This window comes from Anabrus simplex, chromosome 1 (assembly GCF_040414725.1).
Source record: "Anabrus simplex isolate iqAnaSimp1 chromosome 1, ASM4041472v1, whole genome shotgun sequence".
NCBI lineage: Eukaryota > Metazoa > Arthropoda > Insecta > Orthoptera > Tettigoniidae > Anabrus > Anabrus simplex.
Genome location: NC_090265.1, coordinates 368,128,964 through 368,151,024, shown reverse-complemented (window position 1 = coordinate 368,151,024; position 22,061 = coordinate 368,128,964). Strand labels below are relative to the sequence as shown.

Sequence of the window (22,061 nt, the reverse complement as noted above, 5' to 3'; positions counted from 1 at the left end):
GTGTTAAATGTAGAGTGGAAAATATTCTAAGTGTAAAAAGTTATATGTTTTTCTAAAATTTAAAAATGCGTACTATTGAAAAGTGTCAAGGAGTGCCTCTTCAAGCTGGCATGAAAACCAGTAGGATGCAGTGCTAAACTGGACGGCGCCTGTGCTCCTCGTCTGGTTTGGCAAACTACAAGGCAGAGATGAGTACCTTTTTTTCTTTTTCTTTTTTCTTTTGCTATTTGTTTTACGTCGCACCAACACAGATATGTCTTATGGCGACGAAGGGACAGGAAGGCCTAGGAATGGGAAGGAAGCGTCCGTGGCCTTAGTTAAGGTACAGCCCCAGCATTTGCCTGGTGTGAAAATGGGAAACCACGAAAAACCATCTTCAGGGCTGTCGACAGTGGGGTTCGAACCCACTATCTCCCGAATACTGGCCGCACTTAAGCGACTGCAACTATCGAGCTCGGTGAGTACCTTATTAATATAAATTTGTAGATTGCTAACATTAACGGGAGGGAATCATGTTCTTTCATTATGGTAACTTGATTGTGAAACGAGCCGCTTCCTGGCTCGTTTAAATTCAGAGATAGGTAGACAAAGGACGGAGCCTTCCAATTTCTCCCTTTGATCTGATTTAACACATTGCGGACCGGTCCCGAGAAAACTCGTGCATGCCTGGCCGAACGTTGCGGACCGGTCCCGAGTTATCTCGTGTTAGCAGCAGACTGAAGTTTAGTGCTATCTTTTGAGATATACCGGAACTATTTGGAGGGCAAGGGTGCTAGAACTCTTATGTATGGTTCTACACAATCGATAGTAGCATTTCTTTTCGATTATTCTTCATACTATAGCTTTTCTTTGCATTTCCTGACAACATGTTTACAAGTTTGAAGAGCCATGCAAGATGGCAGCGCTCAGGGATCGCACGTGTTTAGACAGGGATGAAATTATTCACGTATTATATGCTGACACAGGCTCCGAATGTCGAAGTGATGCTGAATATTTAGAGTTCGATGATGAAATACATTCTAACGGAAATGTTTCAAGTGATGATGAGTAGATTAGCCTTATCTTCAAGGTGTGGAACTCACGTGGCGCAGAACGAGTCTCATAATTGTGTTACGGGTGTAAATATTCTAAATATTGTAAATAATATTAGTGTTTTCTGACAAATGGGTTATGGACAACAGTAAACCTAGGCTAGAGGATTTTGAACGTGCTCCTGGTATAAAGGTATGGCCTAATGAACCTGGAAAGTAGGACAAGTATCAGTACTTAAGTTTGTGAGGACTTTTTCATTATGTAGCTGAGCAGACAAACTTATACTATGGGCAGAATTCACATTCTCATAACGTATCCCGTAAAACCTAAAGTGGACAAATGTCCCTAACAAGGGAAATTAAAAAATTGCTTTGTGTATATTGATAGGGCAGGTGAAGAAACCGTATCTGAAAGATTACTGGCCAACCGATCCCCTAATAGAAAACCCCATATTTCGGAAAACTATGAGCCGAAATAGATTTAAGCAAATAATTACCTAACTGCATTTCAACTACTAATCAGGAATGCCTCCAGAATAAAACACAGTAGTCCTTCAAAGGCTAGTGAAGTTCTGGCAGTTTATTTGAATGCACGCACTCCAGTTTGGAGGTAGTTAGAAAGTGGCCGGGAACAGGGCTGTGCATGGGGTGAAGGGCACCCGGTCCGCAATGTATTAATATAATTTTTGTGTGTTTTATGATGAGCCTTAAACTTAATGATTAGAGTGTCTCGTTCAACCCTGTAGTACTGATTAGATGGCGCCCGGATATTTAATTGGACATTTTATATCTTCATAATTTTTTAATGGGTTTTGGGGGGGGGGGGCGGTAGATTCGGACAGCAACATCCCCTGAGATAAATGCTGGTTGGGACTCAGGCTTTGAGCAGATACAGTATGTATGTATGTATGTATGTATGGATGGATATGACCCTGTTTTATGGCCAAATGCCCTTCCTGGCACCAACCCCATGCGGAGGGCCGTATTCACTATTGTGTATTTCTGAGATGGTTGTATGGTGCACTGTGCTGTGTGTGTATGAAGAGGAGAGTATTGAGATAAATACAAACACTCAATTTCCAAGCCAGAGGAATTAGCCATGTTGTTGTTTGAGTCATCAGTCCACAGACGGGTTTGATGCAGCGCTCCATGCCACCCTATCCTGTGCTAACATTTTCATTTCTATGAAACTATTGCATCCTACATCTGCTCTAATCTGCTTGTTATATTCATACCTTGGTCTACCCCTATCGTTCTTACCACCTACACTTCCTTCAAAAACCAACTGAACAAGTCCTGGGTGTCTTAAGATGTGACCTATCATTTTTCTCTTCTTCTCGTCAAATTTAGCCAAATCGATCTCCTCTCACCAGTTCGATTCAGTATCTCATTCGTGATTCAATCTATCGATCTCACCTTCATCATTCTTCTGTAACACCATATTTCAAAAGTTTCTATTCTCTTTCTTTCTCAGTTAGTTATCGTCCATGTTTCACTTCCATACAATGCCACGCTCCAGATGTAAGTCTTCAGAAACATCTTTCTAATTCTTATATCAGTGTTTGAAGTGATTAAAATCCTCAACATGGCTAGAAGTTGAACCTAGACCCTCTGAAATGAAGGCTTCTGGGCTGACCATTCAGCCAGTGATACGACACGACAAGTTGCTTCATAATTTTATAATTTATTGTACCATAGTATTTTAACAAGGTCACCCCCCCCCCCAATTTTCTCGTTTAAAATTTATGTATATATAGCAGCATTTTGCTTTCCAATAATCCATTACTTCTGTACTTTATTTCCAATTTCTAAGTTTCCGCACAGACAATATGTCATCTAATTTTTGTTATGTAAGTTACACAGCTGACTGATGTTAGTTACTGATCAATCGTGGACTCGTTTGTAGTGAGACAATCAATATATTGTTTGCAGTCACTGCTGATTTGTTACATCGTTATCAATGTTAAAGATTATTTCACATTTCAGATGGTTCATGTTTTAATAAGTCTAATTTTTGTGCCACAAAGTTTTCCTCACATAATAAATGCACTGTGGATTGTATAAAAAAAGTGATTAAAAGTGTACCTGTTATGGGATAAATATGATATACATGTAACTTACCGCATTCTTACTACTATGCAGTGGAGGTGTGGCCCACACAGCACTAGAAGTTCTTTTCAGCCTTAGGAGACTTGGAAATATCTTTGATAGGTCAGGTGTGTGACTCACAGAAGACATGAAAGATGATAGAATCTCCTCAGGAACATGAAGTTGTTGTTTGAGTAAGCTCAGATGTGATTCTGTAACAAAAGTATCCAATTACTCATCATGCATAAATTGTAATGCAAGGAGTAATACTCAGAAAACAGACCCTGAAAGAAGGATGGAACTGAACAATATCCATCTTACTGAAAAATATCCTTACACTCTTTTTTTAACATCTTTATAGCTATACACTGACATAAGTGTAATAGACTAATATAACTTGAAAACAATATTCTTTAACCCATGAGTAAATAATGCAAACATTGATGATTATTATTATTATTATTATTATTATGACTTGTGAGGTATGGCTATAAAGTGTTTACATCCATTTATTATTATTATTATTATTATTATTATTTACATAGTTATGTCTGGACGTTATTTGGTATAAATCACGATCGTATTATTTGTGAGGTTATGTCATGAAGCATCTGCTGTATATATATTAATATGAGTTTATTTAATGTAAGAACACGTAATTAATAGTATAATTTATTATTACCTGTATGTATGATGTATAATCCAATGTAACTGTGATAAGTCCAGAACAATGTTATATGCGACCAGAAGTATATAGGAAGTTCCTTACATTGTACCTAGGCTATTAGATACTCTCAAATTCATGGGAGAATATGTTGTGTCACATTCTTCTAGAAGGCTGGCCAGGCAATGTATATAAAGAGGCAGTCTTGTGAGTGAGAGTTGAGTTGTTTTGATGAAACTTGTGTGGAAGTTGTGTAAGCGAGTGTCTGAAGCCAAGTATGTTAATTGGTTTTGTTGGGTTGGTAGATGACATGCCTATGTTTCAGTCTCTTCTTATTCTTTCATAGTGGTGTTTTGTTCTATCACGGCAGCTTATTAGTTTATGCATATGAATTTGTGTAAATAACTTGTACATAAAACAGTGTACACAAGTGATGGCATTTTGTGTGTCTCTTTGTGGAAACATCAACACACAATATATAAGGGAATGAAAATTTTTTTCTTACCAATAAAGGGGCATAGGTGTTTTATTTCTATACTGCTCGTATGTTGCAAGCTGTAAGAATTTCTTCCTGCAGTTTACTGACATTTTATCACACACACCACCTCTGTGATTGCTCTTGCTGGTTATCTTGCAGCAAAATCCTTCAAGAAGTGCATTACAGTACAAATAAACGTTGCATATAAGGCAGTGGCAATGTGAGGTTTAAGAGAGCAGCCAACTGATTTGTCTTAGACAACATTTCTGCAGCTTGCTCATGTAACAGGCACCATGTGGCCGCTTACATTTCCAAAGAAATTGAAAAGCACATGACATGATCAAGAGCTCCTGACTGGGATAGCATGGAGAAGGTAAATTAAGTGGATTCATATTGTAAACATGTGTTAAATTAAGAATTAATACCAATTACAGCTATGTTCAGCAGCAAAAATATTTTATGAGTGTGAGTTTACGTCTCTTTTCTTTCAGAATGTGTTGAAAGAAATTTTGAAGAACTTCTTCTTCTTGTCACTGACCTACATTTTATCTTCTAGTTCCACCATTCTTCTTTGTATATGGTTCTCACCTCCATTTGTCTTCTTCCAATATCCTCCTCCTTAATTTGGTCCTCCCATCTATTTCTACGCCCCCCTCTTGGCTTCTTTCCACTACATCACGGTACCAAACTTACTCTTGGAATTCTGCCCCTTTTCATTCTTTTGACATACCCAAACGGCTTATGGCGACCTTTTCCTATATGGGGATAGGAGAATGGATACAAAAAAAATAAATAAAAAAAAATCAAAATCAAAAATCAAATAAAAAAAAATCCAGGATCGCTGCTTGTAATATAGTTTCGGGATGTGACGAGTTCTTGACATTGCAATGTTTTTTGAAGTGTGAATGAATTATCACTTGACACTGGATTTAAATAGGAGCTACCTGGCTAAGGCGGTAAAGGTGTGCTTGGTTAACCCAGAAGGATGTGGGTTTCATTGCTCGCCAGGAAGTCGAAAAATTTCAGAAACGAGATTTCCACTTCCAGAGGTGCATAGGGTCCTCAGGTTCACTCAGCCTACACAAAAAATGAGTACCAGGTTAATTCCTGGGAGCAAAGGTGGCCGGGCGTAGAGCTAACCACTATACCCCATCTAGTGCTGAGGTTATGGATAGTGGAAGCCTTTGCCTTCCACCCCTCCAGGGGCCTTCATGGCCTGTACGGAGAAGACTTTGCTTTGCTTTTACTGGATTTAAATGCTCAAAATTGTGTGTATGTATGTATGTAGGATATTCAACCCGAAGGCTGGTTGGAACCTCAACAGGTCCACCATTAGCTGTCATAGATGGCCTAGGGGTCACTGAAAAGGCGTACTAGGGAAATGAGGAGTGAGGTAGTTTCCCATTGCTTTCATCACTGAGCCAGAAGTTGCTATTGCATATCAGTCTGCCAAGCCACCGAAATGTGTGCATCAACCGGCCCTATGAGCGATGTTTTCACACCATTCATAGCAGGGACTGGTTGCATAAGGAATGGCATTAGTAGCATCACTCAAACCTCAGCCACTTTCATATTGTCAAAGCCAAAGATAAGACTGAGACAGATCAATGAAAGTAACAAATTTATTCTAGCCCATACCCGAAGACATAGTGCAATATAAAACACTACATCTTGCCCGCAAAGACAAGGTACTGATATTGAAGAAAAAGTGCAATTCAGCTGCACAACTCATACTAGCAGCAAATTAATTAGACGCTTCTAGGAATGTGCCACATTACTGTGGTTTTGAATCTTTGCCATGTAATCTTTTACACTTTCATATCTGCTCTGTTTTATTTGAAGGTTCATGGAGTTCAGTTAACACAAAAGATGTCAGGCTGCATAGAAACAGCACTGATTATGCATAAAGCAAGTGACATTTTTTTTTGCTAGTTGTTTTATGTCGCACCGACACAGATAGGTCTTACGGCGACGATGGGACAGGAAAGGGCCAGGAGTGGGAAGGAAGCGGCCGTGGCCTTAATTAAGGTACAGCCCCAGCATTTGCCTAGTGTGAAAATGGGAAACCACGGAAAACCATTTTCAGGGTTGCCGACAGTGGGGTTCGAACCTACTATTTCCCGAATACTGGATACTGGCAAGCAAGAGACAAAGGGAGCCATGTAGAGCATTGAAAAGCTGTATCTCAGACAGGGGGTAGGCTGAAAATTTCCTGTCACATTAAAGAAGTTCTTGAAATGGGAGAAATGATACCTCAGGAGTTCCAAGATGATGACAATGACTGTGGGAGCAACAACCCATTTCCTGAGGTAGGTTAATCCTTGTCATTACTCTCTCATTCTTCTCAGCAAATCTCACTAAATTTAGTTAGGACTATTAACAACTTTGCAGTTCCAATTAGTAGTGGATTCCCCTGACTTGTCCACGGACAGACGCACTGGAGAGCGCTTGTTGAGTTTGGAAGTAATGAAATGACAGGGTAGGAGAAAATATATTCACCTCTGCGGTTAGAAAAGAAAAGTAGCCATCTGTGGAACGTGACTGAAAAAGCAAGATAACAAGAGAGTTACTGAAAGTAAGTGTGTCATAAAAAACCCACCTTAAAAATAAATTTGTTAGCCTTTCAGAGCTGGATTGTAAACGCAGCACTAAGATAAGCAATGCCGGGGAACTGATTTTCCACCTTATATATGGACCAATTTTTACCTTCATCAGTGTTTGCTTTTCCTCTTCCTATACATTTTTTATCTGTGAGCTTACAAAGTGCCGTAACCCTACAAAGTAATCAATTACCTGGTCTGAACCTTTTCCTCACAATGATATGTTCATCTTACCCCCACTCCCCTGCCTTTTCTAATAATGCATTTTAATAAAACCAAGAATTTATATTAATAATTACCTTCTTTTTGTCCCAGGAAAGTGAAGATTACAAGCTGTCTATTCATGTTTTAAAGAGAAAGCAGCTCCTAAACCAGCTGTAGAAGTATTAAATCATCCAGGAATAGCACTACAAAGGTAAAAAAGTTCTACCACTTCACTACAGTTCACTATCAGTTCACAAAACTGTTAGTGTTTAACACATGCAAAATAAGGTTAGGTTAGGTTAGGTGCTACACAATACATACTGAGTACTTATTAACTTATTTTAGAAAATTATATTACTGGGATGTAAAAGATTGTTATAAATTGGGATGATATATGCAAAATTTGGTGAAGTTTTACACAAATTTACTAATTAATTAACAAAATCTATGAAGCAATATGGCAGGACAATTAAATCTTGTAATTAAAAAAAAATGAAGGAGACCTTTTAAACGTAAATAGACTAATCCATTTCAAAAGTTAAGTTGATAATGTTTAATAAATGCAATTTTAAGGAACATGATTGCCTGAGTTCAAAAACTTGAGTGCCTCCAGGTTGCATCCCCAGTAGGGATGTCCAGCATCTTCTACATCCTGTTCTCTGTCTGTTCCTATTGCCTTCAGTTGTCCTTGTTAACATATTTTGTTTATCTTTCCTTTCCTTTCCTCGTTTTTCTTTTTTTTAAATACGTGTATTGAACCATTCCATTCATTGTCTTATAGTCATGATTTTAGCCTGCGATCTTTGGAATATTCGAGACCACCCAGAAAATACTTGTATACTAATTTATTACACGAGAGAAGTGGAGTGTGAGCAGTTCTTGTGGGACGAAAGCAGCTATATAATTATGAAGTTTCTAGGGGGTTTTACGTCGCACCGACACAGATAGGTCTTATGGCAATGAAGTTTCTAGAATCTCATAAGATAAATTTATTATCCCAAGCGAAGCTCTTAACTGTAGGCAGAGGACGCCAAATACGTCACCTATGTAGCGTGCCAACAAAGGATTTGGAGCGAAGAAAGAAATCAATTTATATCTTTGAGGACAGAAGAGATGCATTTGATTTGATGAGGAAATTGCAACCTCTGTAATTTTTGCTAAATTTTGATATGCTACACGATTATAATTAGAAATGCATACGGTAAGTGAAGTACTTGGCGCGCATTGTGTGCGTACGCATCGTGCTGCGGGCGGGAGAAAATCGCCGCTAACCCGTTGGCGCGGGTAAGCCAGCCTCATTATAAATATAGAGCCGCAGAGTGCTTGAGATTCATTCTTTGACTGTCTTGCTGTCGGGACTGCGTGATTAGACGACGAGCTAACTCCGAGACTAGCATCTGAGCTGCGAGCCGTAAATACCAGGCACGATCTAGTTGGGAAAAATAATTTTCCCGTCACCGGCTAGCGGGAGCAACGACACGCTGAGAACAAGAAAGAAGTACGGTGAGTTGGAGAAGGCAGGAGCTGTCAAGACCCAGAGCATTGACGCGGGGACACCAGGGAGGCGTGCTCATCACAACGCCGAAGGAGACACCTCACAACATCCGAGGAAGCTGCAGGAGAAGCCTTCATCAGCCATCATGTATCCAGTAATCCGCATACCTGTGCTACCGGCGACGACAATTGTCAACATGCAGTAAAATCCAGGGGTCCACAGAGGGGTGCCTCGCAATGCCATCGATACGTACACGTTAGATCGCTCCAATTGGTTCTAAGCATGTAAATTATTGAAAGTAGATTCAGGATGGCCGTCAGCCACAACAATAGCTGTCTGATGTAAATAACAATTTGGTTAGAGTAATCAAGTACAGAGCTCGAACTCAGGATAGTACGATAGGCAGTAGGTTGTATATTCCCACTTGTATAATTTTGATGTTTTTATTTCTTTATTTTGCGGTATCTGTTCCGTCTTGGTCATGTTTGCTAGGTCTGTTAACCAGATACTGTAGTTAGTGCAGCGTAGCCTATACTTATTTGTGATTGTACGTAATTCAGAGGAGATCTAGACTTAGTCCTTGACTCACATAGGCTAACAGGGATGGGTGTGTGTGCCCGATTGCTTGAGATATCTTTGCATTAACTTCTAGCTGATCGCACGTATTGTTATAGTTATGCCCAGCGCAGAGAAATGATGAACATTGTAAGGTGAATATTCCGCATTCGTCTGGCTGTAGTAGCGCCAGGGAAGTGAGTCCTTGTGTACTTATGGATAAGCCCGTGGAGGCAGATATCAGAGAACGTGATTTATGGATACGCCCAATGGAGGCAGAGATATGATAGTGATTGAATAATTTTGGCGCTAAGAATGGCCTGTCATGTGATTATAGAAGTGAATTGAGGAACGCGGCAGGTATGCTGTTATCCGATCAGCTGAGCGCTCCCAAGGGCAGCGGGGCCGACACACATCCCGTTTTTTTTTTTTTGTGGGTTTAAGGAAGTCAAGTTTTACGTCACCGGCTAGGGAGAGTAATATTGCTGTCTGCACTAGCTCAAGTGTTAGCATGGAGAGCTTTCCCCGGCCGTGACCTTGTGTAGCCAGCAGGGGATCGCATTTTGTCTGCACGGCTTTGTTTTAGTCTAGCCACTTGTTTACTTAACTACCTGCTGACGTAGCTGTAATTTCCATGATTTTATTGACGAATCTTGGGGCCTTATGTATGTTGGACTGTGAACCTTCATTCAGTCCAGGCTATATATATTATTGTTTGTTGTTAGAAGACCTTGCGTTCGAGGTACTGTGAGACTATATTTTTCATGTTGAGGAGATGGCACTTCTGACGTGCCTTTGTACAGATAGTAATCCTTTCTGGTTACTTTTGACTTATTCCGTGATTCATGCTTGTTCCAGCCTGGCGGTACGATAACATTGTGACCTGGAAGTCATCTGCGACAAACTATTGACAAAAAAAAAATTTTTATTTGAGATTTTTAATGTCTTGTAAATATTTGGATATTTTCTTTAAATTGTAATAAATCCATTTATGTTCACTGTGAATGCAGCAGTTTCCCGTATTTTCATTTACTTTTGGTTGTTCTTACCTTGCTATCTTGCATATCCATGTGTTTGATCATATTTTGCCCTCTATTATTTTTTACCCAATTTCCCTGAGACATGTGCGACTGAGTTGGTGTGCATGGATATGTAATGCAGGTAAGAGGTGTGCACGAGCCCACGCTTGTGGGAGTTTTGTTCACTATGGTGCTCTTGGTTCGAGCTCAGCTTTCGCTTGACGGGAATCAAAAGCATCGTAGGGCACAGTATAATGTCACCACGCGGTACATTTTGGTAGCACAGCGTGGTTGGTACACTTGAGCTCTTGAAAAAGACAGTGAAGTTTTTAGAGGTTTTAAAAGAAAATCACTTATAAAATCGTAAGTATGTACCTCGTTAATCTCCATTGGTATTTTCTTTTCATATGGTTTTGTGAGATTCAACACAAGTTATTGAATGACTGTCTGTTTTACTATACTTGAACCAGGGTTATTTTGGTTTTAGTAAATGAGGTATAGGCGAGTCGTTTGTCACAATTCCATTTTCATTTTGCTACTAGCAGAAGTACCCGTTCTTCGTACGGGTTATCGAAACAGGCTTTAGTTACTCATACTATCGGTGTGACTGACTTCATTACTTATTTATATCACTGGTGTATTTAATTAAGTACGTAGAAATTATTTGCCATGTTTGAAATTATAGAGTATTTTCTTCTTCTTTACTTCATGGGGGCCTCTAAATATAAGTTCCTAATTAGCGTCGACCTCTACGACATTTTGCTATCACGTTTTTCCTTCATTCCCACCTATATATACCTGCTCCCTTCACAAAGATGCAGGTTTAGTGTAAGTATACTTCCGCTAGATAGTACCACAAATATAAATATTATCGAATGTATTTGTTTGATCCGACATTTCGTAACTATTACAAATGATGAAGGAAATACGCGATGCATAAAAGAAACTACTATAATTATCGAGAATTATAATTCTCAGGGCTTGTCACTCATGTCGCACATCATATAAAGAATCTGAGTATAAATGTTGAGACATTTTTTCAAGAACTGTGTACAATATATAGGTCTCATGGTTACAATGATCGTAAAAGTGGACCAAAATATTGGCACTAATAACATCAGTGATCCTACTACTCCATGATTTGATAGAAAATAGTTTAAACTATAGGTAACAGGCTCTGCAAAATGCTGAAACCTAAGCCAGTACGTAAAAACGGAGGCCCGTCGGCAACCGCTGGTCACTGTACTACTGAGATCTCCGGGACTATTATTTTTATACTTCACTCCCTTTCATCCCCGCCCAAAGGAGTGCTATGAGCGTCTTACACAACAGTTTATTTTTTCCAGATAGTAAGTCATATGTGTATCAATTTTGGTTGGCAGCTATGCCCAAAACGTACATGCATAATCTCGCTGCTGTAGAATCCTGGAGCTGACGTTGCCATGGTTACGGCTTTTTATTTCTTTATTCGATTCCTAGAGCAGGGGTAGTGTGGTTTGTGGTTCCAATATCTCCGTAACGGTTGGTTTTAGGGCCTTCAAACATGGTTTTCAAACCCGAAGGGTTTACAGAGTTTTGTTCTTTGCGCCAAGGGGCTTAAAATGAGCTTTGTCTCGTCCTTGTACGACAAATTCGATTTCGCCTATATTAGCCTATTATTTTAATATTTGTAGATCTCCCCCCCTGTCGCCCAACTCCTCAAATTGTTTTGAAAATAAAATACAGCCCATATTACTGGCAATGTAGCTTTCTACAGGTGAAGTACGCCTAATTTTTAAAATCGGTTCAGTAGTGTTTGAGTCTATCCGTTACAAACAAATATACAAAGTTTTCCTCTTTATAATATTAGTATAGAAGTATAAATTACATCCCTACACATACGGTTGCCGTCAGGAAGGGCACCCAGCCGTAAAACAGGGTTTAATCCACATGTGCGACACAGTTCGCACCCGCAACCTCACAGGTGTGGGTAAAGCGATAGAAGAAAATGATACTCATTTTTAAAAAATTCACCCGCTTTTTTCATTCTTTTCACCCCCTTAAGTGGATTTTCCAAAAAGAGTGTGTTCCTTTTTGAAATATATGTATCCTAATATAAATTATTCAACTCCTTCCTCACTTTCTTTTAACCCCTCCTCCCAAGTGGATTTTCTGAAAACGAATATTTGTGTTCTTTTATTTTTAAAGAGGATTCCAAATATCAATTTTCATCCCTGTAACATGTTAAGTTTTTGTGATTTATTGTAGATAATTTCGCTGCTGTAGAATCCTGGAGCAGATGTTGCCATGGTTACGGCAGTTCATTACTTTATCCGATTCCTACAGCAGGGGTAGAGTGGTGCCAATATCTCCGTAGCGGTTGGTTTTAGGGCCTTAAAACATGCTTTTCGGGCCCGTAGGGCTTACCAAGTTTCGTTCTTTGCGTCAAGAGGATTAAATTGAGCTTTGTCTCGACCTTATACGACAAATTCGATATTTTGCCTATATTAGCCTATTATTTTTGTTCCCCTCCCAGTGCCACCCACTTCGAATTGTTTTGAAAATAAAATACAGCCCACGTTACTCACTCGCAATGTAGCTTTCTGTAGGCGAAGAAATTTTTAAAATCGGTTCAGTAGTTTTTGAGTCTATTCGTAACAAACAAACAAATTTTTCCTCTTTATAATATTAGTATAGACTAGCAAGATACCTCTGCTTTGGCATCCTCATACAATTAATTCAATTAATTTTTTAATTCTTTCACACACCCACCCCCCTTTCACTGGATTTTCCTAAATCAAAGGAATACGTGTTTCTTTACTTTTAAAGCAGATTCCAAATACAAATTTTCAAGCCTGCAACATCTTTCGTTTTTGAAATAATAGTATCTTTATACAAATAATTCAACTAATTTTTCAATCCCCCCCCCTAAGTGGATTTCCAAAAATGGAGATTACAAATACCAAATTTCACATCTGTAACATCTCCAGCTTTTCTGACATGACTATCCTAATAAAAATAATTCAACCCCATTTTCAGTAATTTTTACCTCCCACCCAAGTGGTTTTTCCGAAAACAAAGAATACACGTTTCCTTAATTTTAATAGAGATAAAAAAATACCATTTTTCACCTCAGTGTAAGTTTTCGAGATATACTGTAGATATGCTCATTTTAAAATTTCACCCCCTTTTCAGTTCCCCTTAAGTGGAGTTTCTGAAAACAAATCACCTATGTTTCTTTACTTTTACAGGAGACTCCAAATGCCAATGTTTACGTATGTACGATTTTACATTTCTGAGATATACCCCATAGATAAAAATTTCATGATGTTCCGTATTGAACTGTATCACAATTAAATTGAAATAACAAATAATGTAGTTCAACCTATTCAATACAAATAAATAAGAAATGTAGTGTTACATTTCTATTTAATTATAAGCGGAAGCGATACCGGTTTCGATCCCGATCTGGGTCATCATCAGCCGAATAAAATGCAAAAACAATGTTTTGTTTTTACATTGTTTTTTGCGTCAACTGTTCTAAAGAATCTACAAGATCCTAGTTACATACTTCAATTATATTACATTGTATTATTTATATATATATATATATATATATTTTCACAACTGAAACAATTACAGACTGGATCAAGCTATTCACTGAGTTCTGTCAGCATTTGAAAGCACAGTGCCAGACATTGAGTGTGTTGCGCTGATTTTCAGGAGCTAGCAATCTGCTTCAATCAAGTGACTCGTCTTCCACTTCAACACAATTTTGGGACTTCATATTTATTAAATTGTGTTGTGACTTCGCGCCTGATAATATGTGCATGCTGACTCACTTAACTGTTCACCTCTTCTCGTAAACATTTTAAGACAGTGGCAAACTTTGCGCGTGTTGTGCTACTATTCAGAAGATCGCGCCTTACTTCATATAAGTGACTGACCTCCTACTTCGAGATTTTACGATTTAAAATCGCACAGTGCCAATCCCCATTATCTTATTTTGCCTCTTCAACTGTTTTTGTGAAACACTCATTCTTTAATTTCTTATTTACCTATGCATTGTTTTTGCATTTTATTCAGCTGATGATGACCCAGATTGGGGTCGAAACTGGTACTGCTTATAATTAAATAGAAATGTAACACTACATTTCTTATTTATCTGTATTGAATAGGTTGAACTACGTTATTTGTTATTTCAATTTAATTTTTATATACCTCATTTGTCACTCCCGTTTAACCCCCATTAATTGGATTCTCCAAAAACAAAAAATACGCGGTTCTTTAATTCTTTTTGCTATTTTGCTTTACGTCGCACCGACACAGATAGGTCTTATGGCGACGATGGGATAGGAAAGGCCTAGGAATGGGAAGGAAGCGGCCATGGCCTTAATTTAGGCACTGCCCCAGCATTTGCCTGGTATGAAAATGGGACACCACAGAAAACCATCTTCAGGGCTGCTGACAGTGGGGTTCGAACCCATTATCTCCCAGATGCAAGCTCACAGCTGCGTGGCCCTAGCCACATGGCCAACTCACCCGGTATCTTCAATTTCTGAGATATAAGTATCCTCATTAAAGGCATTCAACCCCCTTTTCACCCCTCCTAGTAGGATTTTCTGAAAACAAAAAAATACTTGTTTCTTTATTTTTAAAGGAGATTCTAAATTCCAATTTTCACATCTGTAAACTTTTAAAGTTTTGAGATATAGATACACTCATTTAAAAAATTCACCCCCCTTTTTCACCCCCTTAGCGATGGAATATACAAAAATCCTCCCTTAGGGAGCACCTACATTGTAATATAAATGCACCCCAAAATTTCATTTCTTTATGCCCAGTAGTTTTGGCTTGGCGATGATGATTCGGTCGGTCAGTTCTTTTATAAATAGAGATAAAATGAAAATTTAATTGATGGTGAGCTTTCTGCTAACCAAATTAACATTTTGTTTAATCTATGTTATCACATAACGTAAGTCATGTTCAAGTTTGTTTAACTCTGAAAGTTTTCAATGGTAAATTTATGTATGCATCATGCAGTTTTTATCTCGATCACTGCGTATTTTGTTACCTCAAGTGCGATCGCCTGTTGCTTTACAAGGTCATGTTGTGAACTAGACTATGATAAGTTCATGCTCTGTGTAGATGTTCCCATTTTTACTCATGCCCGGTCACCAGCTAATCTACGATCTGACCGGGCGAGTTGGCCGTGCGCGTAGAGGCGCGCGGCTGTGAGCTTGCATCCGGGAGATAGTAGGTTCGAATCCCACTATCGGCAGCCCTGAAGATGGTTTTCCGTGGTTTCCCATTTTCACACCAGGCAAATGCTGGGGCTGTACCTTAATTAAGGCCACAGCCGCTTCCTTCCAACTCCTAGGCCTTTCCAATCCCATCGTCGCCATAAGACCTATCTGTGTCGGTGCGACGTAAAGCCCCTAGCAAAAAAAAAAAAAAAAAAAAAATCTACGATCTGTTGAAGGAATGAGAATGACGTCGTGCTATGAGTAGTGCGCATATTTGTAAATCTTTAATCCGCAAGTGGTGACGCGGGGTCTTTTTTGAACTAGCACAATTTTTTTTATTAAGTTGTGCTTATTTTTAAACTTAATAGACCTTGGCTGCCACATACCTCTCCACACATTTCTTGTCTTTTGTCCGAGGTCAGTGGCAATGCAGCGAAAGGTGTTCATTCTTAGAAAGAGGGATTATTGTCAAGCGGTGCAATAAAGTGCACCATGCCACCAGTCCTGTTCATTGGAAGTACCACAGCAGTAGAGTTTAGTGTACCCAGTGAGTTAATTGTGTGATAGTGTTAGGAATTTAGTCAATCCTTTATCGTTAAAATGACTTATGAGAAGTATGAAGCAAGAGCATTATCTCTTTTACAGTTTGCGGAAGGGCAATAAGTTTTAAGCAGTGATGGCAGTGAAAATGAGTATGAATTATAAGTAGTAGACAAACAGTGATACAGAACAGAGCGCTAGTGAAGAAGTATATATTAGTGATGATGATTTACCTCTTTCTTAACAATTTTGCCGATTGATTGCTGCTTGCTGACTTTAATCAATATTTACAATTGGAATAGCAAGGGGGAATAAGATCTGTATCGATTATTATCGAAATGTAAATCGAGTGTCAGGGAAATAACGAGATAGACGCAGTGTTGTTTTCCTGTTGTTCAAAACTGAAACTAGTGAAGAGTAGAAAGTCAAGCGATCATTTAGGTTATGGGGCGCACGAAAAAACTGCGCACGAAAGGGCTCAGCAATATGCAAAGTATGGTTTATATGCCACAGATTCAGCGACAGTGTTTTGCAAGTATTGTAATTGCCGAGTTGGGTGGGGAAAAAAAGATAGCATTGTGAAACATGTTAAATCCGGAAAACACGTGGGTAAGCGACGCGATAGCGAATGTTCAACCCCTGCTGCTAGTACGTCTCACAGAAAGCAAGCTTCTGTGCTTACACAGATAGTTGTAAACGACAAAGAATTTCCAGATATAACTTCTCGAAACGCACAGTTTAAGTATTTGCCAAGGCAAATATACCTCTGAAAAAGCTGGAAAGCAAAGAGCTAAGAGCCTGGATTACTGAGTTTTCAAATGAAGAGCTGCCATGTGCGAGAACTCTACGTGAATTATGTTTACCGGGTAAGTTTCGGGTACAGTTTAGGTATTACGACATCGAAACCACGTGCAAAATTTAAGGATACCGAATATGAGTGCGATTTCCATATCGAACTATCTTTCCCGTACCCAATTGATCCAGTAATTTTAAATTATTTAGTTATAATTTGAAGTCTTTCTTCCTTTCTAGAAGTTTCATGTGACCACCAGAAAAGAACAGCAGAGTCTCTAGTGGGGAAGAACATGAACATACTCTGTGATGAAACTACAGATAGAATGGGCCGTTGCGCTTTTATCAACATATTCCAAGTCCCAGCCGGATCGAAAAGAGAGTTGCACGTTGTTTCTGTGAACTATCTTGATGCAGGAAATACTACAAGCTGCTCTCGTGCTGTTTTAGAAGCTCTGCGCAGTTATAGTGTACCATCATGTGGTAAACTGTCAAAGTGTAATAAATAAACAATTAAAATTTGGTACATTGATGGAATCTTATGAGACTGATGTGGTGATAGGAGTGGAATCATGGTTGAGAGAAGGGGTGGGTAACAGAGAAGTATTTCCAGAAGGGTACACAGTCTATCGTAGAGACCGAGGAGATAAAAAGGGAGGGGGGGGGGGGGGGTGTTTATTCTGGTGAAGGAAACTTACTGTTCACATGAATGGTTTACCGATGAAAGGGATGAAATATTAGGGATAAAATTAATTTGTGATAATATGAAGGAGGTGGGAATTATAGGAACATACAGGCCTGGAAGAGAGGAAAGAGACATGGAAATATTTGAGAAAATAATAGATTATACTCATAAAAACAATAATAATGATGTGGTAATAATTGGGGGAGATCTAAACTTGCCTGAGGTTGAATGGAATGGAGCTGCAAGTGAAGCCCATGAACAGAAACTGGCAAATAAGTAAATTTGGGAGGGAGGATTTACACAAGTAGTACAAGAACCGACTCGTCTCAATAACTTGCTAGATGTATTCTTGGTTAAACCATGGGAAATTGTTGATAAAACTGAGGTAATTGAAGGAATAGGAGACCACAAGGCTGTAATACTGGATGTAGGACTCGTACCAATAAAGCTTAATAAGAGGGTTACACAAGACAAGAAATTGTACAGAAAAACTAAAGTTGATGAATTTGGGACTTACCTTAAATCACAATTCAGTTGTTGGATAAGTGAAGGGAGTAACGTGGACACACTTTGGGCTAAATTTAAAGGAATCATTTGGGAAGGAGAGAAGAGATTTGTACCTGTTAAGAAGGGTAAAATGACCTCAGACCCTGTTTATTATACAAGGGAAATAAGAAAATTAAAAAGAAAATGTAGAATAGAAAACAGGAAAATCAAAGAGGGTAGGGAGAGTAGAGCAACTAGAAAACAGCTAATGAGGGAACTGAATAGAGTGAAAAACGAAGCAAAAGAGAATTATATGAATGGCATACTTCAAGAGGGTAATGACCAAAGGGAAATGGAAAAAGCTGTATTCATATATCAGGAATCAAAAAGGAAAAGGAATCCAAATTCATACAATGGTGAGAGAAGGGGGTGAAAACTATTTAACAGATACTGAGAAGGCAAACCTATTAAGTAGGGAATTCAGAGATTCAGTAGATGATTGTCAGGAGTTGGAAACCGAAACAGAAGATAGAGAGGGAGAGAGACAGAGGGAAACAAGAAGCTTCTCATTCACAAATGAAGATATTTTCAGAGAAATCCAACTGCTTCAGCAAGGAAAACCAGCGGAAAGTGATCAAATTACTGGGGAGGTATTAAAGACAATGGGGTGTTACATAATGCCTTATTTAAAATTTCTCTTTGACTATGTCATAAATAATAGTGTAATACCAAAGGAATGGAAGGAATCTATAATAATACCAATTTATAAAGGAAAGGGTGATGAAAGGAAACCAGAGAACTACAGACCAATCAGCCTGACCAGTATAGTTTGTAAAATACTGGAGAGTTTAATAGCAAAGTACATCAGAGGGATATGTGATAATAAAAATTGGTTCATGAGGAGCCAGTATGGATTTAGAAAGAAATTTTCTTGTGAGGCACAACTGGTGGGATTTCAGCAGGACATATCAGATCAATTGGATTCAGGAGGCCAGTTAGATTGCATAGCCATAGATCTTTCCAAAGCCTCTGATAGAGTGGAACATGGAATATTATTAAAGAAATTGGAGGGAATAGGATTGGACGTAAGGGTTACACGTTGGATAAAAACATTTCTAAATTCAAGGGTTCAGAAAGTCAAAGTAGGAAATAATGTATCTCAGGAAGAGAAAGTTTGGAAGGGAATTGCACAGAGTAGTATAATCGGTCCGTTACTTTTCTTAATATACGCAAATGATTTAGGGAACAATATAACATCAAAAATAAGATTGTATGCAGATGACATAATTGTTTATAGGGAAATAAACAACATCGAGGATTGTTCAGAATTACAAAGGGACCTTGAAAGTATCCAACAATGGGTTGAAGAAAATAATATGAAGGTTAATGCAGGCAAATCAACTGTTACAACTTTTACAAACAGGAGCTTTAAAACTGAATTTGAATATACTTTGGATGAGGTAGTTATCCCAAAAGATGGCAAGTGCAAATACTTAGGTGTGAGATTTGAAAGTAATTTGCACTGGAAGGGTCATGTTGACGACATTGTTGGGAAAGCATACAGATCGTTACATGTCATAATGAGGCTACTTAAAGGATGCAACAAAGAATTAAAAGAAAAAAGTTACTTGAGTATGGTTCGTCCATTATTGGAATATGCAAACAGTGTTTGGGATCCTCACCAACAATACCTAATAAAAGAAATAGATAGTGTGCAGAGGAAAGCAGCAAGATTTGTAACAGGGGATTTCAGGAGAAAGAGTAGTGTATCAGAAATGTTAAAGGAACTTGGGTGGGAAACTTTAAGTAAGAGAAGGGAGAAAACTAGACTTATAGGATTATATAGAGCCTATACAAGAGAAGAAGCATGGGGAGATATCCGTGAGAGGCTTCAGTTGGAAAATAATTATATCGGCAGGACTGACCACAAATATATTAGAAGGAATTTTAGCAGAAGCGATTGGGGTAAATTTTCATTCATTGGGAAGGGTGTGAAGGAGTGGAACAGTTTACCAGGGGTAGTGTTTGATCCTTTTCCAAAATCTGTACAGATATTCAAGAAGAGAATAAACAGCAACAGAGAAAATAAATGAAGTGTTAGAGGGCATTCGATCAGTGCAGGTTATTGTAAAAAAAAAAAAAAAAAAAGTGTGTGAATAAATTAATTCCATCCCCTGGTCTAAGGAGTTTGGACAGCCGAAGTAGGGGACTGCCTGTAGGGGTGAAGTACAGTAGGGACTTCGACGGCCCTGGGACCGCTACGGTAGCTGTGAAGGCCCTTCAGGAACTCTGAAAAGTGGTGGCAAAAGGGGCTCTGGTTAAGACGCAGCAGGTCGTTATGCTACTTAGGTTCCAGAACGGTAAAAAAAAAAAAAAAAAGTAAATAAGTAAATAAATGCAATGTAAATATTAATCTTATACCAGTTGTATAGTACCATTTGAAGTAATTCCACATATTGTATATCAGTTGACTATATTTGTAAGTAGTACAGGAGATATTATAAGTAGAATTTTGTAAACAATATAACTTTATTAAGGATGAGCTGTGTGTTTAATAGAAAACATTGTTAGCGTAAATTGTATAATATTGTATTATAGAAAAATTATCTTCTCTTGTTAATTTAATATTTAGTGCTTGACAATAATGTATTTTAGTGTACCATTTGCCACCGAGGTAGACACCTCATTTGCAAATAAAGAGATTTTGATTTGATTTGATGAAGCAGTTAAACTGTTTGTTAGTGAGAGTGCCCTGTACATGACCCGGTGTTATGAAACATCAAGTGTGGTCATAGGGGATCATTTAATGCATGTACAGTGCTGGGCACATAAGATCAACTTGGTTGACAATAGCTGGGTCGCAGTGATGACAGATTTAAATCATGTGGTTGCGATGGTAAAGTCTGCATTTTTTAACACAAGAAAGAGAAAATATAATCATTTACAATTCTTAACATCAAAGTACGGTGCTTCAAAGGAAGCAAAGCTTTTTCCTACACCTATCATAACCCGATGGAATAGCTGGTTTCAGGCCGTCTTCTATTTGAGTGCTTACTTTACTGATGTTACATTTTTCAAGATGTCTGACATGAAAGACATCAACAACTGTGGTATTAAGTACCTGACTGATCTGAGTGACCGAGAAGTAAATTGGCTTCACTCCCACATGGTTTTTGTCACAGATCATACAGCCGGATTGGTTGACCTCCTTACTGAACTTGAAGGGTCTCTGTATCCTACCTCTCATCTCCTTTACCCCAAACTGCATAACACTGACACCTGTTTTACCTTCATTTGTGAGGGGAATTTTTCTGCGGTAACTAATGATTCTTTGATTAAGCTGTTCACTCCTCTCTACCCGATGGAATAGCTGGTTTCAGGCCGTCTTCTATTTGAGTGCTTACTTTACTGATGTTGTTACATTTTTCAAGATGTCTGACATGAAAGACATCAACAACTGTGGTATTAAGTACCTGACTGATCTGAGTGACCGAGAAGTGAATTGGCTTCACTCCCACATGGTTTTTGTCACAGATCATACAGCCGGATTGGTTGACCTCCTTATTGAACTTGAAGGGTCTCTGTATCCTACCTCTCATCTCCTTTACCCCAAACTGCATAACACTGACACCTGTTTTACCTTCATTTGTGAGGGGAATTTTTCTGCGGTAACTAATGATTCTTTGATTAAGCTGTTCACTCCTCTACAGCGGGCTGCACGTAAGAGACACATTTGTCAAAGCTGCTCATTCTTCACAGTGTAAGCTATCCACATTTAAAGCTAAAGACCCCAACCATAAGCATTTTGTGTCAATTACTCAAGCTTTGTGTCCAAAAAATATAATTTTGAATAACACTGATAGATGAGCTTGAGAAATTGTTTGGAGTAACAGATCACTCACGAAATGATATCTGGTCCGGTTACTGTTCCATGAAACATGCAACCCAGAGGAAAGAAAGTGAAAAATGTGATGTCCTGCTTGCATTAACTGCCGTTCAGACAGAGTTCAGCATATTTGCTAAATAATGTCTTGAGTTGTTGTGGACACCAACGAACAATGTAGATAGCTAGTGCGTGTTGTCTCATTACAACACAGTGGTTACAGACAGACGGTGCAATTGAAAAAAAGCAATGCCAAAGTACTGACAATGCTTTCGTTTGAACAATGAATTTGTATTGTGTGTGAACCAAGGACAAT

General features: G+C 38.6%; 1 protein-coding gene across 3 annotated transcripts in view; it reads right to left on the bottom strand.

Moving 5' to 3' along the window:
• LOC136866197 (inner centromere protein B) overlaps nt 1–22,061 on the bottom strand; it is a 431,603-nt gene that overhangs the window by 34,569 nt on the left and 374,973 nt on the right. For all 3 annotated transcript variants that reach the window (XM_067142957.2, XM_068226499.1, XM_067142948.2), the window contains one exon: nt 3,153–3,331. In XM_067142957.2, coding sequence (XP_066999058.2) covers nt 3,153–3,331 — 179 coding nt within the window. The remainder of the gene's footprint in view (nt 1–3,152; nt 3,332–22,061) is intronic.